Source organism: Phallusia mammillata, chromosome 5 (genome assembly GCF_965637545.1).
Source record: "Phallusia mammillata chromosome 5, kaPhaMamm4.hap1.1, whole genome shotgun sequence".
NCBI classification, from domain to species: Eukaryota; Metazoa; Chordata; class Ascidiacea; order Phlebobranchia; family Ascidiidae; genus Phallusia; species Phallusia mammillata.
Window position 1 is genome coordinate 23,866,499 of NC_137256.1, and position 24,027 is coordinate 23,890,525.

Consider the following 24,027-nt stretch of genomic DNA (forward strand, 5'->3'; position numbering starts at 1 on the left):
CATTGAAAGGCTGGCTCTGTTTCAGAACATCGATTTTGTTGATTACTTTTGATTTTCGCGCCTTTCCTCATGAAGTTTAAAACAGACAAAAAAGAAAAAGTATGGTTGCCGCGCTTAGAAAATGCTTAATTCGGGTAATACTGATTCAAGTCAGTTGCCGACATATGGCAAGGCCTAGGCAAGAAAAATTTGTCATAACGCCTACCATAGGTCTGACATATTATGATTTGAATATGGGTATGTCTTGATCGCTGGTTTACATGAACGCTTAAAGGCTAATCCCAGTCTGCCCAGGAATTCATGATCATCTTGGCACAATAAACTAGCATTTTTTGCTTTACTGTTCTGTGTGCACTTAACTGTTTTTTTTTTCTGTCTTATATCCTCAGCTTAATAATTCAAATACAGACTTCACCGTTTATTTCAGTAACATGCGAGCAACAATTGGGCGAGTTGTGTGTGATTAGTTATATACAGGGGATCACGTGCATATTAGTAATTGCGAAAAAAGCTTGTTAAGTTTCACTACAAAGCAAGTTATACCGAACGATTTCAACAAAGTCGGAGCAGTAATACATTTTGACATCACTCTGACGTCAGCAGGGGTTGCGTCATGTCGATAGATGACGTCACGATTGTTTGTTTCTTGTTTTCGAAAGTAAATTGCACTTTACGGCCAAATTTTGGGCGTTTTTATATATTTGAGATGTTGTTTTTGCATGTAATGTAAACTGGCATTCGAATTGAAGTGAGTAACAAGTTTATGATGACGTTATTTATCAAACAGAGAGTGTTTGTGATGTCACTAACCGACTCGCGAGAGTACCAACTCGTTTTTTGTACCCGCGTTTACACAATGCCCGAACTACGTTATTTCGCAAGCGTAATATACAATAAGATTTTGCATAGAAGTTCGGATTAATGTGTTTCTACACTTGTCGCTTCCCGAAAACAAATCCACCAATCGCTTCTGGGGCAAAATTTAGCTTCTTAAAACATTCTTTCTGATGCATGAGCGTGACAACTTTTTTGAATACATCTACATTGGACATAGATAATGTCCAAAGCGTTTGCTTTTGTTGCTATAATGCTATGGACTGATAAGTGCAGACGGATAACCAACAAGAAACAGCAAAATATACAAAGTCAGCTCCATTGAAATGTGGAGGGCCGACACCCATATTTGTACATATTACGAGATGCATAGATTAAAGTACTTAAGGTTTTGAAGATTTGTGTTGTAAATGCGTGGGCTGTTTTTAAAGTGGTGGTTTTTTTAACACAGGATTGTCGTTAGTGTTTGTACAAGTAACAGTTTTTAACTTGTGGTAAAAGTTTCTGACAGAAATTCAATTTCAATATATTCCATACACATAACTAGACGCGCTAGCACTATCGGTTTTCATGAGCGTGCATCGGTTTTCATGAGCGCTGTACAAATGATTAAACCACACGCATAATAAAACAGCTCAAAAACACTATTGAAGCACAATGCAGAATTATGTGCATATATAAACGGCTCCTTGTGCATCGTTTTCCAATTTTAATACGGATTTCGTAAACAGCTGTATACAATCAACCTTAGAAGTTGTTGCAATTTGTTGGGACGTGATCTAGCTAAGAACTGGCTAAGAAACCCGAATTTAATGTGCAAAGTAGACGAGTTAAACAAAACAGGGTGGAGTAAGATATACTAAAACCGCCTTTATGTAAATGTTTGGGTGAAGAATTAAAGAAGGCGGACAAACAAAATTAAACATTTAACATAATGCAACAGTGCACCAGCAATTGTTCTTCCCCATTAAAAACAAGGTCAATTGCTTCAAACTACACCAGTTGTCTTGGTGTGTAATTACTGTAGCGCCTGTGCAACTATACAGCTATGCTATAAAAAGCACTAAGAACAATAAATGCGGTAAAATACTTGGCGTGATATGTAGCTGCCTTGCAAAAGCTGGTGATACGCAAAGCGCTGTGGTCAGGCTTGTGACTTAGAAGTTCTCGAAGTGGTGCAGGAACGTGGCTCCGTCGTATTTGTTCAGGGAGGCGCATGTCTTTTCCACAGCGTTTGTCATTGGTGGTGGCCCGCAGCTGAAAACTCCGAACTGGTTGACCTGTGAGTAGAAGTTAAATGGCTTAATGTAAGGTTATAGTTAGGATTAGGGGTTGTGCTGTTACTCAACTAATTATCTTGATTCTTTTTGGTATATTTAAGCAACACACTCAACCACCTACTTTCTTTTAAAATAGAACGCGGAACGGCAATTTGATCAGTCTCGTTTTCGATTTAATTTCCGAACCAATTCAAACATCTAAACGCTTTGCAAAACTAGTATTTTGTCATGTTTCGTTTTGCAAGGATGTTGACTAATTTATGAGTCAAAATCCCAACACATTTTTCTTATCAAGTTGTGATTCCGGTCCAAGTTCTTACCTATAATGTTTCTACACCTAAACTCAAGTTGTCAGCAAATTACAAATGTATACCTGGCTATGTTCGTCCTCGAGGGAGGCAAAGAAGGACTTGAAGTCAGGACGTCCGAAATGGGTGACAGCTCTAAGTCCAGTAAACAAGGATTTTCCGGCTACCTTCTGGAAGTGTCTCTCACAGATGTACTGCGATGACAAGGAAAAATGTTTGTTTGTTTTCCAGAGGTGGTCTAAAATGCTTATAACACCACAGCAAGTACACTTAAATGATGTAATTAGCTAACAAAGCTGCTGTTTTTGAAGATGCGTTAATGAGTTTTGGTTTGTTTATGCGTTTGTGTTTGTACAAACAAAGTATTCTTAACGTTTCGGTTTTGGTTGTGCATTCCTAAATACGATTTAGGTAGCACTGGAGAAATACGATTTAGGTAGCACTTGATCGATTGCTTACACTTGAAAAGGCCAATATTTTCCTGAAGAGTTTAAACTTAAGGCAAAAGGGAAAAAATATACTGAAATGTTTCTTCCGAACCTTTAAAGAGTTTTTCCACTTTACAACACGACTCTCTACATGTCTGTAATAATGTTGTTTTAAATTTATCGTTAAAGCACTCCACTTGAACTGCGCAGATGTAGCACACATCGTTCCCGGGAATCTTACCTATTTAGTTACCATTGCACATTATAATCTCACAAACGGTTCTGTTACGTACCAACATGGTGGTCCTGAGATCAAACTTTTGTGGGAACTGGGTGATGAAGATGTGAGTGTCGAGAATTCCCGCTTTGTCCTTGCCTTCAACTTCTTGTATGATGTCGGTCAACCACTCGTATTGTTTCTGATCCCGTGTGATCCACATGAAGTAAACCTGCGAGAAAAAATGGGACTTCAAATCTGTGCACAATCATGAAAAAAAAGCATTCGTAGCAAACTAGAACGACGTTCATTACAAATTTTTACAACATGTTGACACTAATTAAGAAAGAAGCTTAGTCAAAACGATTTGTTCACATTGTTTTTTCTACTCTGGCAGTGGCGTTTCTGTTTTTGATCAAGCACGTTTCACACTACTCTCAATTCTGGTGTTGAGAAGCATTTTATCGGTAAAATTCCTTCTAATAATGCATTTTTCATTCCGATGAGTTGAGATGTTCAATGCATTAAATTGGCATAGTTTTGAAAACAAGGTTCTCTTACCCTTTTGCATTGAATCTTGAGGCCGGACTCTGCCACGTTGATCAGATCCTTGAGAATCGAGGCAAATGGTGTCACACCGATTCCGCCGCCAACCAGCACTGAAACATCGTACTTGTACCAATCTTGGTGACCTTCGCCAAACGGTCCATCGAGATAGATCTACAAAAACAAACAATTAAAGCTTTCTGCGCTTTGCTATACTCTCATCGTTAGCTAGTACAACCTTCCAAACTCCAAATCTCAATCAAATATCCAAACCATTTTTTGGTGACAGAAATATTAATTTTGCCTACTGAAAAGGAATGATCAGTTCTATCTGAAACAGATATTTCTGTTTTGTCTGCCGCTCTTTCTGAAACACTTCGAAAATCTGACAACTTTGGACAGATTCGTTTACGCTGTTGCACTTTCTGTAATCTGTTGTGTCAATTTCCACACATTGCTGGAGGTTTAGGTAGCTACCTTAGGATAGGGCGAGTCTCTTAGCACTTCAGGGTTGTATATGTTTCTGAGGTTGGTTGTCCACGGTCCCACAGCTCGGATATGCAGTTTCAGTGTGTCCTCGGTGGGGGCGGAAGTCAATGTGAAGGGATGGTACTCGTTGGGGGATTGAGAAAGACAAGCGATTCGGACCTGGATGAAAAAAGTTGCCATCAGCGATTGATGAGTTCGTGGCATAAAGTTTCGTTGTCTATTCAATGGTTGAACTAAAATTTAAAGCTTGTGTGTTTAATGTCTTTTGGAGTTTCTTTTCTAGGGCGTTTGTGTTTTCTTAAAGGCAATAGTGACACTCATTAATCTTATTGCGTTAACAAGGTGGTGTGTTACATTTTGTAATGGTGCTTTGCTCTTTTAAACTGTTTTTGCCCAAAAAGGATTGTTTACATGCATTTGTGTCAAATCGGATTTTTATACATTAGTGGCTTTACTTAAAGAGACAAATTTCTTTTCAAAATCTCCACTAATTTTTACTGATGCTAAACAGGGGAGGCTTGCAAACCTTCCCAAATCTGTTTACCCATTGTCCAGCTCTGTAGTCAAAGTTATGGGGTCTCTTGAACTCAAGGAAGGTCACATCAGAAGGCAGAAGTTCGGCTTTTATCACAGAAATCTCGGTCTTGCTTCGGCTTAAGCTGTAGAGCTTGTCCAATGTGTAAAGCACTGCTGGTCCAAGGAAGAAATAGTAGAAAAACGGATCCTGCAAATAGAGTCTTTGTTTTAATACTGATCGAGTTGTGACGTAAAAGTTCTAATGCATTATACGTTGCATGTTTTGTGGAACTTTTTGCAAAGACGAGTACGGAGTTTTCCAATGCAGAAAATACTGAAAAATGACCGTTTTTCACTTTTTAACAAAGTATTTTGCTGACATTTTGATTTTCTCCTCAATTTGGAGTTTTTTATTTCTATCCAACCCAATTAAATGCGACTTGTTTTGGGGGTGCTGCCTATTTAAAACTTTCAGCAACGGACCTGCACCAAAAATCCAGCCCCGTGTAGAACCATAAAAGTGTATAGGATCACGTATCCGAAGTTATGTGTCCACCAGAACCACTTGAAGAGCACACGACGCGAGTAATCAGATGCAAACGTGTACCTGGACAGAAAAAATAGCAATATTTTGGTTGCTGTGACAAAAAGTCAATCGTTTAGGCGTCTTTAGCTGGGTTTTCTATGATATTAAGAAGTTTATGCTGTCTTTTATGAAGAATATTCGAATTTGCTAGAGGAATGTTGTACTGTCAAAAAGTTTGTCTTGTAGCCATATCTAGAATAACTTTGTGTTGACTTATTCAAATAGAATAACTTACATGACAATCACGGTGAGGGTTAGGATAATCCCAGTGATTCCAGTGATCGTTTGCCAGCACCAGTAGTGGAATTTCGGTAGAGTGTCACTGGTTCTCCAGTAGTCGCGGAACAAACAGTTGAGATCGCCAGGAGTTTGAGTGGAGATCGCGTAAATGTTCAACGAATGGCCGAGAATGTGGCAGACTGTGAAATTAATAGGGTTAATGTCGTCTCATAACAAGTTAAGTGTATCTCGAATTAAAAAAGCTTCCTATTTGTTGCTCGGTTCTGGTATTGCAAAACACTACACACAGCAGACTATAACCACTGCTCTACTGCATGAAATATTGTTCTTTTTGGTTTATTTCTCTAGATTTGTCCTTGAGTCATTATTATTGTTGACTCAAAATTGCGGTTGTAATTTGTAAGAAGATTTTTGCTTGTTACTATGTTTACTTCTTTTCAACTTTTTCTGCCTGCAACATAACGCTTTATCGTTTATAAATCAGTAATTAAGGTTATTATAACCCATTAGGAACTTAGACAAAAACTTTTGTTATTTTTGAATGTACAAACACTCTACCAAGCATAATTGCACGAAAATACTTGAGACCAAAATCAAATAGAGCCAAATAAATATATTTCCACCATTACATATCTCACCAGTAAATGCCAAAGCCAACCAGGCAACGATTCTGTGCATGGTAATTGCGGAGTCGAAGGGCACGTAGCGGTGAAGGAAGGTTTCACGGAGGGCAGTGATAGTGTTTCGGGACATGGTCACCAGTAGACTGGAGTAGGTGAACATCATTGCTGATGCAGCACCACGTGTGATGGAAACACCGTATCCAGCAATACGACGCAAACCGATGTGTTCTCTTTCCACAGAGTAGTCTTAAAACACGATGAAATATCTGTTAGTATTCTCACTTATTCGGGTAAACGGGTTTGCTTGCTATGGACTTTCGGACATGGTTGTTAAGATTTTTTTGTTGAAAATACCTTTTGCACAGTGCCTTTGAGAAAAATGATGGTGTTTATACCAGTGGTTTTAGTTAAGTTGTTTGTGTAGTAACTAGATCAATTCATTTTATGCGAATTCAAGTCTGTTATAGCGCACAACTAGCGTAAGATAAGCTACAATCTACTTAGAAAAAGAAAATAGTGTTTTAACTTTTTCGATAAGACTTGGATTAGTAATTATTGAGTGCCAACCACTTTTGACTTAAGCCTTTGATGAGTTGCACAATATATAGACTGTCGCATAAGAGTTGAGAATCTACGTGTCTTCCACTTACAGTAGGCGCGTTCAACAAATATTCCTGCCAGCACCAACAGATACAAAGCAAGCCAGAAGATCTGAAGCCTGTAGTTCTGGGTGAAACGCTCGATGCTGTTCAAAGTTTGGTCAATCACGTTGGTGGCTACGTTTTTCTTGAAAACTTTGATCTGAATCTGACTCTTGATGCTTTCCCGTTTGTTCTGGGCCCTGTTAAATTAAGAGAAACATTTTGTTATTAACTAGGTGCGTTTTACAACAGTCCTTTATTGGTTTGTTTAGGTTTCAATTTTCTGATACAAGGACTTCTGAAGCACTTCGGTATCAAGTGAATATGGTACTTGTTATATAAATGAAAAAATACTCTTCTATTCAATGCAAAAACCACACACAGAAAGGCACAACAATCGAAAAATATTGTACGTTTTCACACATTTTGGCAGGATTCCATGACTGCTTTTGGTTTATAGAAAAGAGAACCACACCGTTTCGAAGCCTAAAGTTAACACACCGCAAATTTGCTATCACACGCGGCACAAGATATTACGTTTTCCATTTCGGCGTGGTAATATCCGCTTTGTGTGCTCTCCTAAACCTTTATTAGAAGTGATCAGAATTAAAATATTTACTAGTATTGTTTGTTTCTGTTTATTCCCACTTAGTTTGATATCTAAATTCATAAACCAGTATTCTTTTAAACAGCCAAAATGTCTTCCCTACGACTGATTCAATTGGTGCTTTATCTTTATTTTCCATGACATTTTGTCATTTCTTGTCTTGGTATGTTTTGAATTTCCAATCTTTAATGTCAAGGTAGCCAATTGTTTTTCTAATGCAAGGTAAACTGAAACAAATGAATGAACTTACTTTGAGGCGTAGAGCTTAATGGTGTTTCTTGCCTTGTTTATCTTTGTCTCACGAACCGGGGCCGCCGAATGCATTACGGTATTGACTCTTTCCTTTTCAACACCGCCTAATGTACAACAGCTTGTTAGAATTGAACTTACCGCTAGTTTTTTGTGTTGCAAACATTTTATATTTAACAAACTAACTTCATTGTAACCGAATTATTATTCACAAACAAATGAAAATAAAAATTCAAGCAAAGTTCACCACGAAACTCGCAGCACAAATTTCCCAAACCTTATTCGATATAGTTAGTCATTGTTTTACGTTGTATAGTTTTTCTCTTCAATCAAATTCTAAATTTGTTTTGTTTAAACCCAAGTGTAAATCGGTTATTATCCTTCATAAGAAACAAAAAAACACGCACACAAGGGCGTTTCCATATAAAAACAAAACAAAAATTTCACACAAAAATGGAATCAGATGTGACAAAAACAAAAATGAATAAATTGATTTGTTGTAATAATGACATGATTGTTAGATAAACATTTGATGCTGTTACCTCTTTTAATGTCAATCGGTCCATACACTTAAACGTGAAACAAAAAGCGTCGTTTAAAACACTGAAATTTTTTGGCAGAAAATGTTTAGTTATGTTTAGCCTAAGCAGTTTGGTAACCAACTTGGTTGAATTCTTCGCACATAACTGCGCACATAAAACGATGGTTTAAATAGGACATTTGCTTTCGAGACTAAGTATTGTTATACTGTAACCTTAGTTAAACAGGATTCGGTTTATCCGGATCTTCGCCTATTCGGGACATTTTTGCTCCAAACGGGTCAGGATTAACCGAGGTTTAATGATCTTGTAATAACTTTTTAATTATTGAAAAAAAATCTATAAACACTAAACAGGAATTTCGTCATGAATTTAATTTTTAACGTCTCTTATAAAGATATGGGTTATTACCACAATCTTTTTGCCAGTATTTTAAATGCTCGTCAATTAAGTGTAGTCTAGCCTATATTCGGTATTGTTTTTGAGGCTTTGTCGACTGAACAATTTTAAACTCACCTGGCATATGGAGTGAGGCATCACTTAGCTCAGATGAGTAATTCTGCATTAGGTTCTGGAAGTCAGTCAATGTTAAGCCCCTGTCTTGATCTTTGGTTCCAACTTGTGCCATCATGGTGTTGACGAGCTCGTTAATTTCTTCCTTTCCAACGCTCGCGTTCACCATGTCCATCATAGATCTGCAAATGGTTACTAATAGCTTTAGCAACTTGGCTTAAGATTATACAGATTCGCGTTTGAGAATTGTATTCTAGAATTACATTTATTGTTCTAGAGCTTCATTTATCATTCTGGAATTGAATTGCACTTTAAAATGCTTTCAAATTATTGTTACTGCGTTAACGTATTTTTTACTCAAGCCAAATACATTTTTTGTCTCTATTACATGTTCCACAATTGTTTGTTTTTTGGTTTTAAGGTCTTATGACTATATAGTTGACAGGGGTTGGTAACAAAGCAATGACCCTTGAGTCAATACTATAGAAACAGAAGTGCCGTATGGGGTATTTGAGTATAAGATTAAGATTTTGTGTTTTTTGCAGATGTACATAAACTTTGTACGTTTATATGGTGTTTTGTCATATGCATCGACATGTGTGTTAAATTACGTAAGCATGGTCTTGAATTCTTCCTGGGAAAGTTCTCCGCTCTTGTCCAGATCGTACATGTCAAACATGAGTCGAGCCTTCTCATCAGGGGAACCTGGTCATTAATATTCTTGTTAGTTCACTGCAAATTGAGGGAATTCATATTGTTTTGTGCAGCTCACAGTGTATGTAGGTAATACACTGTTAAGGTGTTTGGCAATAGTTTCTTAACCGATTTGAGAATTCGGACTGAATTTAAATAAAGTCTGGTTGTGCAACAGGCAGATAAATATAGTCTTTGTGTCAAACTTTAAGACACTCCTTACATATCGAAATTGGCCTGCCATTATGAGCGATTATCCGGAATATATTTCAATCAAGGATAGACTACTACATTGTTGAACTCGGTATGTAATAAAATAGAACACCCTTTATCCGGACTCCCTGTACCAACCCTGTTTTTAAAAACACATGCAGCCATTTTTAAACAAACCTTTGGTGAAGAGAACCATAATGTCAAGGAACTCCCGGAACGAAATAGCTCCACTGTTATCGTTGTCGGCGATGTTGAACATCTGATCCACAAACATGCTGTCAGGTTTCATCTTCAAATACTCGGCGAATTCCTTCTTGCTCAATTCAACGTGGATAAACTTGCGAGCCTCTTTGAGGTTCATTGCAGAGTTGGCGTCGCCGCGTGAATCCATGTGGACAGTCTGTAGACAAATATGTGTAAAGCGTTAAACAAGTTTCAAAAGTGTTTTAGCACAAAATAAGATATAAGGTTGGAAGTTTTTGTAACTCTTATATTTATTCTTGAAAACGCGTTGCCCTTGTTGTTGCCTACCAACCTAATGTTGATCTTTTTATCATTGGTAATGCAACCATGGGAACCACTAGTATTGTAAATGAAGCATAAGCTATTACGCTGTAGCGGCCCTGTAATTCTCTACATGCGAAGGACGCGAAGCGAACCTTTTTCTTTATTGTCTCGTTTTGTCTTTTTTGTGCGCGGTGTTGTGGCTCTCGCGTCATTCGATTGACTTGTACAAATAAAGTGTACGTCGCCTCAACACCTTTGTTTTAAAAGGATCTTAGTTTTACTTGTGCAAAAGAACCTCTAGAAATTTAGGAACGTTTTTTATGTGAAACTATCTCTTTAGTTTTGTAACAAGCCCGCATTGCCTTTAAAACAAACTTGTGTCTGTTGTTTTAGTTAAAAAATGTTGATTTCAGCTGTTTTGTATTTGTGACCTTATATCGGTAATATGTTTTTGAAAGGATGCGCCAAGTTAAATTATAGTAATTTAAAAACAACAAACTCAGCACTTACAGCAGCCAGGGCAGCGGTAAAGAACTTCTTGAGTTGGTGATCTCTCATTTCCTTGGTCAAAGCTTGCTCTACGAGTTGCTTATAGCTGACTTCCACAATCTGACACGACTTGTTCCTCTCCTTGAAAAAGTTCATCACACGAAGAATGAAACTGTCCCGCTCGTCGCTGTCGTTGAACGACAATACCTTTAAAAAACAGCCAGTGTTAAGCATTTTCCCAACAGTTTTACAGATTTTTGGACTTTGCTTCAGCCAGTTTTGAACCAGTGAGCATATCCTTCGAAATTTTAAAAAGTTTTAATTCGACAAATTTGAGCAATTTGTGTTCGAGTGTTTGTTTTAATACATAGCCAATTTTGGTAAAAGCTTACGGCATCTCTTAAAGTTACAGACTAAACCCGAGGATGACGCTGTATTTCGGCTGGGAATCACAGGGTTAACGTATGAAATCAACCAGGCCTCACCAGGTCGGGGGTTTCCTTTTCGATTCTCAGGAACATCGCGGTCCGTCCCTTGTTATAACTTCTGTAAATTGTCGCTGCGTCGGTTTTTCCAGTGTCAATCACCCTTAGACTGCGCCCTGTCACCGTCCTCGTTGTGATATTGTTTTGCGGACCGAGTTTGATCTAAAATACAGCAAAAGTTGCAGCAATGCAGAATCTTTGTTCTGTTCTGTTTTTTCTGGCACGAAATTACTGATGACATGAGTAACCGAGGCAGTGTTTTGAAAGTCTTCTTTCAAACTTTCGTTACAGTGAATACGCTATTGCTGCCAGGCATAATGTATAGACGAGTAATGCTCTTCCAGCAGTTTTTATTACAAATAATTGACGTTTCGACGTCCTATAGAGTATAGAAGACACCTTCTTCATCATAATGGCATATCTTGCAAGACAAATTCGTTACACTGGTTTATTTGTTTTTAGTTAGATCTACGTTAATCATTTTTTATGTTGTAAAAAAATTATTCTGTGGTTTGACAAAACAGGCTGATTTCGTTGTGTGGTGTGACCTTAAACCAAGTTATCGTCATGAAATGCTGCCTTGGTTACGATCTAATTAGTGGTAAGGCAAGTCGTGTCGACTCCAATTAATGACCCTTGATGTTTTAATTGAAATCAACTTGTTCTTTTTCTGATTTATGTGACTAATCCGTGTCTTACCTGCACTTCACGCAAAGAATTTGGTCCCAACATTTCGTTTGCGATGTCGCTGTTGTCGCTCAAATCCCTGCTTCGTTTGTTGGTCGCCGCTCGTTTCTTGATACGGATGTTACGCTTTTTCGCCATGTTTCCAAGAAATAGCATAAACAGCAGTGTGACTGGAAAACAAATGGAGGTTCGGCAGAAGCGTATTAAAGTTGGAATAGTTTTTTTTTTAACTTTAAACCGAATACAAGTTAAAAGCATGTTCGTTTGCGCATTTTACTGTATGTTAGTGCAGAACTTAAATCTAAAGACTGCTAAGATTACCTAAACGGCCAAATGCCCTTGAGACGTTAAGACTAAACTAATTAAAACAAAACAAAAAGGGGTTTTGTAGTGCATTAATCCTTTCAAGAAATTGTTTCTGTCGTTTTACTTTCCTTATTTTTTATGTTTTATAAAACCTAGAACTTTTAAATTGTTAGAATATAACTAATAGTTGCAAAAAATATTTTGAGCATGATTTCCTTATTTTCGTTGTGTTTGTAACCATTTTTTTGTTACTTTGCAGAAAGTCGTAAAATACAAGGGCTGTTAACAGGATAGGATGGTTTGCTTTCCGCAAAAGGAAGGGACAATGTGTTGATTTTCCTGATATCAACACACATACTAAGGTAATATGAACTATGTTTTAATTAGCGGTGATTCTCTTTAGCAAAGCCATTATCCGATTGGCGGTAATCTTATTGCAAGCAAAATGCCCAGTAGAAGAGTTGTAAGTCGGGCCGGGCTTTTCCGGCCGGGTTTGGGCTTAGGTTCTACGTTAAAGAGAGGGCTTGATTCGGGTTCGGGCTTGTACTTTCGAGTTTCGGGCTCGAATTTTAGACCCGTTTACAACTATGCCCAGTACCTTTTCTCTGAGGCTCAAAATAATGCACCAAATAACTTACGTATTAGGAAAAGCCCAATAGCTGCAAAGGTCAGAGCATAAGAAAGTTCGCTTCCCCAGAAGTAGTCGAACTTTTCAGGCGGTGTGCATTCCTCCATCTGCGTTTCATTGAGCTGGTACGGTTGTGGGCAGTATTGCCTTTCTGCATTGCCGACTGCACAGAAATTTAAGCCAGTTAGAGAGGCGAAACGAAAAGTGTCTATGCTTAGGTGTTAACGTGGTGTTCAATACTGTCAATTTGGACGATTGTTAATAACACAGATTTTTTTATTGGAATACTAATCTGCGTCAAAAAATGCAAAACCAAAAGGTTAATAAGTGTTCGTTTAGCCAAACTATTCTGCCCATTGCACTGATGAATCTGAGAAAATCAATACTGTTTTTATATCATCTTATTTCTAAGGTTGAGTTCACACACATAGTTAAGTGATTCGTTTTTTTAAGACTAGCACAGACTTAGGGCGCTAGCGTTTTTTTTGCTCTACAAGGTCGATATGTGTTGTCAACAGCTGTGCAATACAACGATGGCTCGTAGTGGCTATTCAAGCCAATGTCATACACATACATATTAGCATATTGGATTTCAGACCGTGCACGACGGTTGAAACGCGGGCCAACTTAGACTACAAATATGAGATCTTCTTACTGTTGTTGTTCCACTGAAAGGGGTTGTTCTGAATGTCGTCTTCTGCCATACTTGGATTTGATCGAAGAATAACGTCACGAATCGTTGTGTTGTTAATCTCTTCGAGTTCCGTCGGGGTTAAAAGACTAAAAAAGATGTTTAATTAAATTCTGGTAAACTCTTTAACAAAAGCGGAGTGTGAGTTGTATTTCGACTATGGAACATCATACACGGACTTGAAGAGTAATTTAATCAAAGCATAACTGCCAGAAAACGTGTGTGTTAGGAATACATTATGCAGATGTTTCAACAATCACTGTTGTCATCATCACCTGAAGTAGGAATTTGCAACGACCTTCAGCGCAATGTAATCTTGTGAAGTGTTTGTAGTCACAAATCAAATAAACACCGGGTTCCTACTTCCTATTTGTCACTATGCAGTTACACGTTCAAGTGTTCTTGTGAGGCATGACTACGTACCCGTTTTCGGTGCTCTCGTACCAGAACCTATCCCCATCTCGAATCCGGACAAACTGATCCCGAATTACTTCGCGGAACAATTCTCCAGGACCTCTTGAAGTTGTTTCGAGCAATCCACCAGTCCATACATCAACAAGGCTAATGTCATTCTTGTGCACTTCTCTGAACGCTTGGAGCAGCTGAAAAAAGTGGTTGATTATTTAAAAGGGTTAAGATTGTACTAAATCGAAAATAGCTGATTGATAATTGGATGGCGCCAAGACTAAAGAAAAACGAATTACAACGAATTGATGACAACGCTAATTGCTGATCAAGTATTTTAAAATGAAGTGCAGTATACAATCTTATTACAGGCGTTTTGCAAATCAAATCGGCCATTGTCATGCACTTGGCAAGGCAAAGGCTAAAAAAATCCAGCTTTCTGTTGGGTTTGAGCCCACGACAGGAGCCTTTGCCAAGCATCACTGTGGTATTTTAGGGAAAAACCATATCTTACTTATGGCGAAGTAACACAGAGAAATAAATGTGAACCATTTGATGTCTTACCTCTGGTTTTTCGGCGAACAGGTCTGGGTTAACCTCTCTAAAGCTGGTCCTTGCTGTAAGGCCGTAACTTTTCCGAGCTGTGTTGTAATCTGGGAGGCCATGGTCTCTTCCTCGCTGTAAAGAAAGTATTTTCTAGTCTTAATTTTGACAAACTAACAACACAACGTTCTTTGTTACATTTGATTTTTCTCGGTAAATACACCTTATTTACTTCGACTTTGTCCGCAATTTGACCACTCAAAGGGCTTAAAGGGCTTGCGGTGTTTTTGTGTACATTGCTGTCTTGATTTACAAGACGAAAACAAAATTAGAAACTAGATGTGAAAAAGTCGTTTTCGAACCTGAATGTTGATTGCCATTAAATCTCTTCTTGAGAATTCGAGGAAACCAAACACGGAACCGCGAAGATCTGGAGTGATAATGTTGTCTTCTCTTTCGCACAGTTGACTTGCCATTCCCATTAGCAAAGTATCGATGTCAGTCTCATTGACAGCTTCCTACAGATGACAATCAACAAACATTACCGGAGTCAGAAACTGCTGAAGTGTTTAAAAGGAAGAGTTGATTCTACGTATAATCCAATCAAGTATTTTTGATTCTCTTTGAGCAAGTTTAATGCTCCAGACATTCGAGTATATTATTCTTCCAATTTAAATCACCAGCGTTCTTTTTGAATTATTATCCAAAGGACCTTTTTTGGCAGAAGCTTAAAGCCTTTATACTTATAGCGGTAAAGGGCCCTGTTACTCAGAAGGTTGTTGGTTCTAATCCCGTATTGGCCACTTGTGCTAGTGACATTGCACCAACCCAGTAAAATCTTATGGTTTAAACGAATTTACAGTGACAAAGTCGAAACAATCGAGCTAAAACAATTCCCAACAGAGTTAGAACTACCATAGGCAGCTCTATTTAGACGTTGTTCAGCCCCCGAACATAAAAAAAAAATTACTCATTTGATCCCATAACTCTAAACGTCCACACTAAACCGAAAGTAAATGTGCTGATCAGCTTACCACTGCGTTGAAATATGTGTTGCATGTCCGCAATCCCACTTTACCGACGTGGTTTATCTGGACTTCGTGTCTGTCTCCAGCTGTGGCGAGAGTGTTGCCAAAAAAATCGCATCCACTGCGAAAATGAATACACGAACGATATGACATGATGAAGAATGTCAACGATGGTTTACATCAGTGCTCCGCAACCTTTTTTCACGCACGTCACACCATACAAGCTTTGAATGTTGGGCGGCACACCCAGACCAAAAATGCGATTTGAAATTTTTCGAAAGACTAAAAAAGCATTAAGCCAGAGGTCTTAAACGTTTTGAGGGCCAAAAACATTTTTTACGTTAGTAAAGAGCGTACTATTGTAACTTTTTTAAAAAAGTAATATGAATAAAAATATCATGTGCTTCAAAATGTTGTGCGTTTACGTCATTTTATGTGCATAAACATTTGAGATGCAATAAACAAGAAACATATGTACAGTTTAGCAAACTAAAAAAAGGGGAATTAAACTACTATGTGCGAAACCAATGGCATACAATGACGAAACAATTGAAAAATATGACGCAACAATTGGAATTGCAGATTTTCCACTGGAGGGAATATTTCCATCACAGGATTAAAACGTCGCATTTATTTCTAGCCATCACTAATAAAGAATAATTGTTACTTAAAATCGGTGGTCTGACAGGGTAATCCACCTGAGGTAAACACCTAAAATCTGAAAGTTAGTTATAAAACCCTTTTAGGTCCACACCAGGCCGCGTGTTTTGAAACCCCTGCATTAAGCCAATATAAAGTATTTTATAACGTAATAAAACATGAATGTGTCGTGAGTAGTGTAGCTTTGGTTTGATGTTGTGAACTGTATCATTTGTTATAATGATAAAAAAAAAATTAAAAAAATTAAAAACAACAAGGTACGCTTTTGCGGCGGCACACCCAGCAACGTATTGCGGCACACCAGTTGCGGAGCACTGGTTTACATGACAGTAAAATTTTAGACTGCGGTTTTCAACCTTTACTAAAGTGCCGAAATTGTGCGTTGCTTTTCACGTCTGTTTTTTGAGGTTTTCAGCAAGGATAACAAACCAATGCGCCTAACCAATTGTATTTAATCATGTTTTTTTTTTAAAAACTCTAATAAATAAAGAGTAGTACAGAGCAGTTTTTGCATTGGAACTAAGTTGCCATGCAGAGTTATCACACGAAAACCTGGAAAATTGTTTACTTACGCTGCTCTTCCGGTTCTGCGGAATACGCCAGGTGGCACCAGAGTGTGGCCGATTCTCATTGCAGCCGATTGGAAGATGTGGGTGACGCCTGGATGTACGGCCGACTTGTAACCTACAAGTAATAAAAATGCCGCTTCATAACTGAGCGTTAAAACTACTGCTGTGTCATGTACTGAGATGATTTTGTGATTGTATTGTAGAATGTATTGTATTGTAAAATCTTTATTCAGGAAGGTTGTGACGAGTTTTGGTTTACTTCAAACTGATAATGTATTAGTTTTCTGATGCTACTAGATGGTCTGGATTAAACTGATTGCTTACCTGGGGTATTGTTGTTGTATTTGCTTTACAACGAGTTGTGTGAATTGTTTGTATACCCTAGTTTGTTCCATGGGCAGTCAAATTTGTCAATGCATGTTTTCTATCTTGAAGTGAATGCTTGATGACCGACTGAATCGATATAACGCCTTTAATAGGCCTGGCGTACTGGGATTTATATGAGTGTGACTGGTTAGACGCTTCAGAACTGAACCCAATTATGAATTTATGTTCATCTTAACTGGTCAACCATTTGTTATTAAAGAATAAATAAACAACAACAGGATGAATAGTTTGTGTAAGCATTTGCTAATATATGATCAACATTATACGCACCATCATATGTAGGAATGCCGTAGCACTGGACGCTCGTGTCGGATGTATTACATGCGCCCAAAAACAGAGGAAGCCAGTCGTACATTACGATTTTCTGCAAAAAATAAACATTTTAAGACACATTTTTAATATGATCTGTAGTTAAGCATTTAGCTGCTTTATAGGCTAAAAGAAGAGGTTATCTGATGTTTTGTCTAAAAAAGGAACATGCGCGAGATTGTTTATTGTACATTTGGTTGTTCTTTAATTTTCAGATGTTTAGCAGATTTACGATGTGTTTAAAATTCTTTTGAATTTTCCAACTTGCCTAACAAGGCACTTTGGTATATGATTTTGTAAAAGGGGTAATGGTCCTGTTTGACTTGACTATAGCCGTAAAAAAATTGTTATGCACAAATATTCATATTTTAAATCGGTAATGTCGATATGTAATGATTTTCTTGTTTAAACTTTAAAACTGTCTTAAACCTGTGTCACAAACCCCAGACAGGCAAACGTTTTAGCTTCAAATCACAGTTGTTATTTCCAGTTTACATTACCTGATGCGTGGCAATGTTGAGCACTCTAGCTTCATTGTAGACTTTTTCGTCGCTCCAATCACTGTGTTCGTCCCTCAGTTTTCTTGCCAACCAGTTGTGGTAGCGAAACCACAAAACTCCGAACGTCAAAAGAAAGGGGTTCTCATTACCACGGGGGTTTCCAATACCTGTGGGGTAAAAGGGGGGTTCTGTTGCATGTGTACATATATTTGCGCGGACTTTTTTGTGTGTTTTGGGTACTCTCTTGGCATGACGCACGTAGGGCAATGGTCATGCATAACACGTGTTCACCAGAGTGAGTAGAGCGTTGTTTGCCAACCATTTTAGGTCTGGGGCTAGTTTTGCTCGAGCGCACTCTACGCGCAGGAAAGGATTTGTAATAACTAAAGCAGTGTGAAATTGAAAAACGTTTGAAAACATATGATTGTAAACGGGCCCGAACCCAAAAATACAAGCCCAAACACTTTAAAAAACTATTCTGAATTAGTTAGGAAGTTATATTTGCCAAGATGAAACTACGACACAATGTTTAAAGAATGTAAAGTCAGACCATCTGTTTGCGCACAAATCTAACCCCAAACCCAAGCCGTTAAGCCTAAATTTGGACTGGAATAAATACACAAAAACACTTCGATTTTTGCATCCTATTATGGGGACGGAATGAATAGGTGCCAGTGTTGACAATAATCACTTACGATAGAAACGTGTAGCTGACTTTAACACGTGATCCCTGGGTGGTGGGGGGTTAACGATAGGAAGTCCGATGTCGTTTTCGATTGGAAACCTCCCTTCGCCTCGATAGGACGCTAGTTCCCCTCTGCAGTCGGTCGGGTTACTTTGCTGTAGGGAAAAGTATTAAAGTTGTTTTGTTGGTACCGAAAAACGCGTGTGTTTTAACACCAAAAAGGTCGAGTTTTTCTAACTACTGTGCTTTTGTGAGACGTGAAAATTAGTAATGCAACTAGTTGAATTCTTTTCTTTGACAAAGAAAGGCACAGTAACACACATGCGCCAAAACCAAGAATAAACGCGCTGCAGTTTGTCTATAGTGTTACTAGACTAGTGTATTTCATTGCCAACGCCCAATTTTTAAATTATAATTTGCCACACGTTCACTACTTAAAAAGAGAGCAAATATGTATGTTGGCCATCGAATGTGTTTAGGATTACAGTAATATACTGCGGATAGACAGAGGATTTGAAAGGAATTCCACGAAACCAAGACAGGTTGTATTCAATTTATTGTCATGTTTTGCATGAAAAAATAGATTTTTTTTTCTGTCTCCAAAATTTCTGCGTCTTATTGAGTACTAGTTGTTTTGCAATGGGATCAACTTGTTTCGGAGAAATGGCCTTGTAAATAACCACTGCCATTAACACGTCACAATAGGCCATGTGACATCGTCTGTCAGATATTTCGGGGTCCTTAAGTCCGCCATTTGAGCCCCCAATAAAAACGCGCCAACCTATTCTCGACCTGTGACGTTACATAGACCGTTTATTTCGGAACCCAAAGCAGCGAAGATGGCAGGAATGCCCACGCTGCTCAAAATAACGCGATAAGGCAGAAATGTTTTTCTGCAGTTTGCTGCTCGTCTGCGCTACAGCACGCCTCAGTGCGCAGGCATTTTGACTACGTCACGTGACGCAGCATGCCCCGTGATTGGTCTGGAAATAGAGTTTCGTTTTGGGGACGTGATTTATGCTTTAGTTATTTTTGTTGTTTTTTCGCCTGTAAACGTGCAACTTATCCGAAGCCAAGAGAAATGCACGTGACTTTGCGCACAAAAACGTGCATGGGCCATGTGATGATGTTTGGGTGTCCATTTTAAGATGTGTTCTTACCTGGCGATATAGCTATAATTCAAACTAATGACTGCTTATATATACAAAGGTTTGTAAAGTTAGTGACCTGTTTGTTCTGTTTTATGCTACCACTTGGCGACGTGAAAGTATTTACGGCCCGCTTCTTATTTTTACATCTAGTATATAAGTTTGCGACCTGTATGATATTTGTTTATTTGTAGGGAATAGTTTAGTACCTATACGTACCTTACATTAACTAAAACACGACATCATGAACCTTATTCAAATAGAATGCGAAAAAATACCAAACATAACTTACGCTTGCAAATAAATGGCTGTCTCTTGTTCTTTCGGGACATTCGTGTTTGTGAAGTCGTAGAGCATCAGCCCATGCTTTGCTTATGCCATAAGTTAAACCACCGTCGATGAAGGCAGTAATCTCGTTCAACTGTAAGTCAGAAATATAAAAATGTCACTTTACGGCGACGCAAAAATGCAGTCTTCAAAATTAAACGTCGTTTTGTGTGCTTATTTGTCGGCAAAATTTCCAAGGGTAGCCTTATTCTGGAAAACTAAAAGGCATTCAAATGAACAAAACAGTGTCTTAAAATCCAAGTAAATCTTTCTTTGGGGTCATTTTTTGTTTCGTTTAATTGTAAAATCCGAGTAATAGTTTAACAAGTCTGGTGTTTATGAAAGCGCTTGAGAACGTTTTTGATTTGATTTTTTCGTCGATGTTTCGTTTAGTTTTTTTGAGACATACTGTCTGATTGTTTAAAAGAGGGCCTGAAACGTTCTTGATTAAAATTTTGTTGGCATTCCTATAGATATTATTATGTTGTTAACTTCAAATTGTCAAAACAGTGTCCAAAATCCAAATGCTACCGCTGCAATACTTTATTGTGGGTCATTTTTTGTTTAATCTCCAAATCTGAGTAATAGTCTAATAAGTAATAGTCAGGGGTTTCCAAACGTTTTTGGTCTGTGGCCCAAATGTCTATTTCATAGCGATTCGTGGCTCACCACGTGCTGTAAATTTGTTTGGGAACCACTGGTCTTATCGGTATATGAAAGTGCCAAATAATGTGTCGGACCTGATCCCAGTTTCAAATTTATAATCGTCTTTCCTGAAAAGGTGTTAGTTCCAATTTTGTTGTTATTTCCCTTTAGTCACATAACAAACCTGTTGTCTCGGGAAGTTAGGTGAGAACCCACTGATGGTTTGATCGTATCGTGAACGTAGGAAGGGGATCTCGACTTCTCCTGTATCATCAGGGTCGTACAGTGAATCGTTGCGCGGGATCTTAATGTTGAAATACTCGGGCGGGCATCCAGGTCTCTGGGCATCTAGAATTTCTTCCACTACTTGCTGACCTGTGAGAATACGTAACACGTAACATCTTGTTTCACTGAGTATTTTTTGTCCAAACTTCATCGGTTTAAGGACGTTGTTTTTTTTAAGAATTTTAGTCGGGTCTGTAAAAGACGTCAATTATGGACATTGTTTTGTCATATAGGTTGTACAAGTCATGAAAGATCTTTAAGGAATTAAACATCCGCATAAAAATGGGTAAAATCTGTCTTGATGTGGCGTATAAGTGACGTCAATTACAGACATTGTTACGTTAAATAGGTTGTATAAGACATAAGTGACAAAAGGTTATTAAGCATTTAGCAAAAATGAGTAAAATGTTTTCCATCGTGTACTTGACAGCATTTTTAAGTTACATCCTGCAATGTGTTTACTACTGACATTATTAAAGCGGTATGTCATTCTAATGACATATTCCATGAGCAATCCTATAAAGTTATCGACATCCGTAGGTTTGGGGTGCAGCAAAGCATTTTCACAAATGACTCAAACTACTTACCGAAAAACACGAGTAGGGCTGTCCTCATTGACCTTGAACCCTCTCCAGTTGCACCGCTCATCGTTGCCTCGCTCACAGCTCGGGGATTCGGGCGATTCCACCCAGATGGGTCGTATACCCCATCTCTGTAGTGGGACGGGACTCGACGGGTAAGGGGAGAATCTGGACCAACAAAAAGTTCCGTTAGAGCAGTGTTTCACAAAATTTCTTAGTCTTAGGTGAACCTCTGAAATAATAAAACTTTAGATTCCGCTATTAACATTAATATAGAGATATAAAATGGTTATTGTAAAAGCACCGAGCCAATAAATGATAAGCTGCAGACAGTCCACACACTGTTTCGATCTGTAAGGTCTCATCAGCTACACTAGTCAATACGGCCTATCTCTTGTCACCAGCTGTACTAAAGAGACCTTATAGGTCGAAACAGTGTGCACTGTCTGCAGCTTAAAATGGTCATTGACTTTAAGAGTCGTATTTAATAATTTAATGTCTCGTCATTCTTAGTCGCACTTCGCTATTTTCCAGGGCATTTGAGTTAAAGGATCCGAAATAATATCGACTTGTCATGAAAATCCGCTTTTACTCACTAATAAGATCTTATAACTCGAAAGGGAAAAATGAAATTCGCCGGTTTTAAACACAAAAGCCTGTATTTATGTGTTATGTCACTGATTTAACTACAAAAATACTGTAAATATGTTTGGATGTTACCACAACCAAAGTATTGCCGCACAAACGATAGATTGCAGATCAAGTTGTTCGCGTGTTGTTGAAATGCCGGAATTTCCCATTTTCAGTTTTGCATTCAACAACAAGGCCACGAAAAGTCCGCATGCAAAATTGTTTTGCACGTTTCGTTGCAACGTGCACTCCAAGACCCCGAGATGTTTGTTTGAGAAAAGGTCCCCTTCACTCCATTTTAGCCCAGACCTTCGACTTGGCTAAAAATCCCCGAGCCTTCTCTGTGACTTTGGAAAATCCCTAATTGTTTTGAGCACTTTGCGGCATATACCCCAAGGAAGAATTATTTGTTCGTTGTTGATGAATATATAGAGGATCTGCGCCTGGTATTCAAATTCAACATGCGGTCACTGTTTTTCCCCCTTGCCTCATATTTCGTCTTTTTTTTGCGCGAGGAATGTTTATTTATAGCTATGTTAAAAGGTCACCAGTTTGTTTGTTCGCTGGGTGTCTCACGTGAGTTAAATTATTTATTGTTTTCGGGGATTAGGAAACGTGTTTTGAAAATATGAATTTTAAACACTCCTACGTTTTACATTGGCGTAAGGCACTTTTTAAAAAGAAGGCTTTTGCCCAATTGCCTAAACTTGTCTTGTAATTAGCAATTAGAAGTGTTTAATATAAAAATGTTTTCACCTAATTTTTTTAACTTTTTGAACCTTCGATTTTAGCAAGTGTGTGGCAGAAATGAAGCCCACAGCCTCAGACGATCGATTTACCATCACCTTAATCCAGTCGTGCTCAACAGAAATACTTTGCCCTCTCCGTCAACCCAGTGATCCGTATACAAATGCACGGTTACCTTATGTGACAATTTCACTGAAGTCTTTCCTAATCCCGATCTTTTTGTATCAGTGCTTTCGAAACCCTAATTTTCCGTCAATAGACCGGTACTTTCTCTCGAAGACGATGCCTCAGTTTGTTTGCAGACTTTTAAAACCCAAAAGCGACATTTTAGCGTGGACATAATGGCGGATGAGTGCTAGGGAATTTCACGGGGCTTATATAGGATTTCTATGTCTTTAAGGAGAACCTCGTGGGCTTTTTTCGTGTTTAATCGGCTGTGATTGCACCTTTGATGTAAAAACTTAAATAAATAGCGGCGCTTCTTTGCTTTTTATCGAAGAATAGGTTCTATAAGCAGTGTAGATTACTCGATGACTATTTGTACGCGAATGTAAAGCGAAAAAAATGTTCGAAAACTTTTTTTGGGATGTTTTAGAGACCATGGCTTTTTGGTGGTGTTACGTTCAATTACAAAAAAATCTGCTGTTTTTTTGACAATTTTAACCTAAAATAGCATGTGATGGATTTGCTATTTTTTTTTTTTTAAGTCAAGTAATCTGGTTGTTGAGTTCGTACTGAAACAAAAGTTGTTAGTTTAATGACTGTTATTTTGCGTGAAGTTTATTCCTACCAGAAACGTTAACCTTTACTAGCATAAGTTAACAATCCACTGTATGTATTTTCTTACCTATAATTCCCCATTCGGGATGGGCTCGGTTGTTGTACCAGCCGTCGTATGGGTGGTATTCTTTTTCGACCTCCTGTCCTGTGAAGCGAAAACAACAAAACATTGTTATGTGTTTTACAATGTAACCTTCAGTTGCAGCAAGCAACCACTGACAATCAACCAGTCGTGGTGTGTAAGAGTTGCGTTCACTTCGCGTAAAGTGAGGTTACGAGCGAGCTTTGTGCAATCAGCTATTCAACATGTTGTTGTTTGTTTCGAGGTTTCGCACATGGCACACGACAATGGCTAGCAAATTAACTAAACTGAATTGCTGGTAACCAAGCGTGCAATGTTGTCGCCTTTGTAATCAATTGACAGTGTGCTCAATTTCAGTGAGGTTTTTGCTTTGTTAATACAGTTTTAACTTCTGTCTATGG

General features: G+C 38.2%; 1 protein-coding gene and 1 long non-coding RNA gene across 3 annotated transcripts in view; one reads left to right on the forward strand and one right to left on the reverse strand.

Moving 5' to 3' along the window:
* Positions 1-397: 397 nt before the first annotated feature.
* LOC145230030 (dual oxidase 2-like) overlaps positions 398-24,027 on the reverse strand; it is a 28,650-nt gene continuing 5,020 nt past the window's right edge. Inside the window, exons 2-33 of one of the 2 annotated variants that reach the window (XM_080095381.1) lie at positions 23,612-23,689; positions 21,394-21,555; positions 20,706-20,896; positions 19,842-19,970; positions 18,412-18,556; positions 17,717-17,883; positions 17,178-17,271; positions 16,524-16,635; positions 15,298-15,412; positions 14,626-14,781; positions 14,285-14,398; positions 13,739-13,917; positions 13,280-13,404; positions 12,635-12,787; positions 11,703-11,860; positions 11,004-11,165; positions 10,540-10,725; positions 9,700-9,922; positions 9,228-9,321; positions 8,620-8,798; positions 8,107-8,133; positions 7,566-7,671; positions 6,718-6,908; positions 6,083-6,313; positions 5,440-5,623; positions 5,102-5,225; positions 4,647-4,826; positions 4,091-4,261; positions 3,629-3,787; positions 3,144-3,299; positions 2,488-2,616; positions 398-2,114 (exon numbers count right to left, since the gene is read on the reverse strand). In XM_080095381.1, coding sequence (XP_079951507.1) covers positions 1,992-2,114; positions 2,488-2,616; positions 3,144-3,299; positions 3,629-3,787; positions 4,091-4,261; positions 4,647-4,826; positions 5,102-5,225; positions 5,440-5,623; positions 6,083-6,313; positions 6,718-6,908; positions 7,566-7,671; positions 8,107-8,133; positions 8,620-8,798; positions 9,228-9,321; positions 9,700-9,922; positions 10,540-10,725; positions 11,004-11,165; positions 11,703-11,860; positions 12,635-12,787; positions 13,280-13,404; positions 13,739-13,917; positions 14,285-14,398; positions 14,626-14,781; positions 15,298-15,412; positions 16,524-16,635; positions 17,178-17,271; positions 17,717-17,883; positions 18,412-18,556; positions 19,842-19,970; positions 20,706-20,896; positions 21,394-21,555; positions 23,612-23,689 — 4,703 coding nt within the window. In that variant the 3' untranslated portion in view covers positions 398-1,991. The remainder of the gene's footprint in view (positions 2,115-2,487; positions 2,617-3,143; positions 3,300-3,628; positions 3,788-4,090; positions 4,262-4,646; positions 4,827-5,101; positions 5,226-5,439; positions 5,624-6,082; positions 6,314-6,717; positions 6,909-7,565; positions 7,672-8,106; positions 8,134-8,619; positions 8,799-9,227; positions 9,322-9,699; positions 9,923-10,539; positions 10,726-11,003; positions 11,166-11,702; positions 11,861-12,634; positions 12,788-13,279; positions 13,405-13,738; positions 13,918-14,284; positions 14,399-14,625; positions 14,782-15,297; positions 15,413-16,523; positions 16,636-17,177; positions 17,272-17,716; positions 17,884-18,411; positions 18,557-19,841; positions 19,971-20,705; positions 20,897-21,393; positions 21,556-23,611; positions 23,690-24,027) is intronic. The other variant, XM_080095382.1, reaches the window with a different exon arrangement.
* Positions 12,262-24,027, forward strand: part of LOC145230036 (uncharacterized) — a 38,303-nt gene continuing 26,537 nt past the window's right edge. The window contains exon 1 of the long non-coding RNA XR_013860544.1: positions 12,262-12,358. This is a non-coding gene — a long non-coding RNA (uncharacterized LOC145230036). The remainder of the gene's footprint in view (positions 12,359-24,027) is intronic.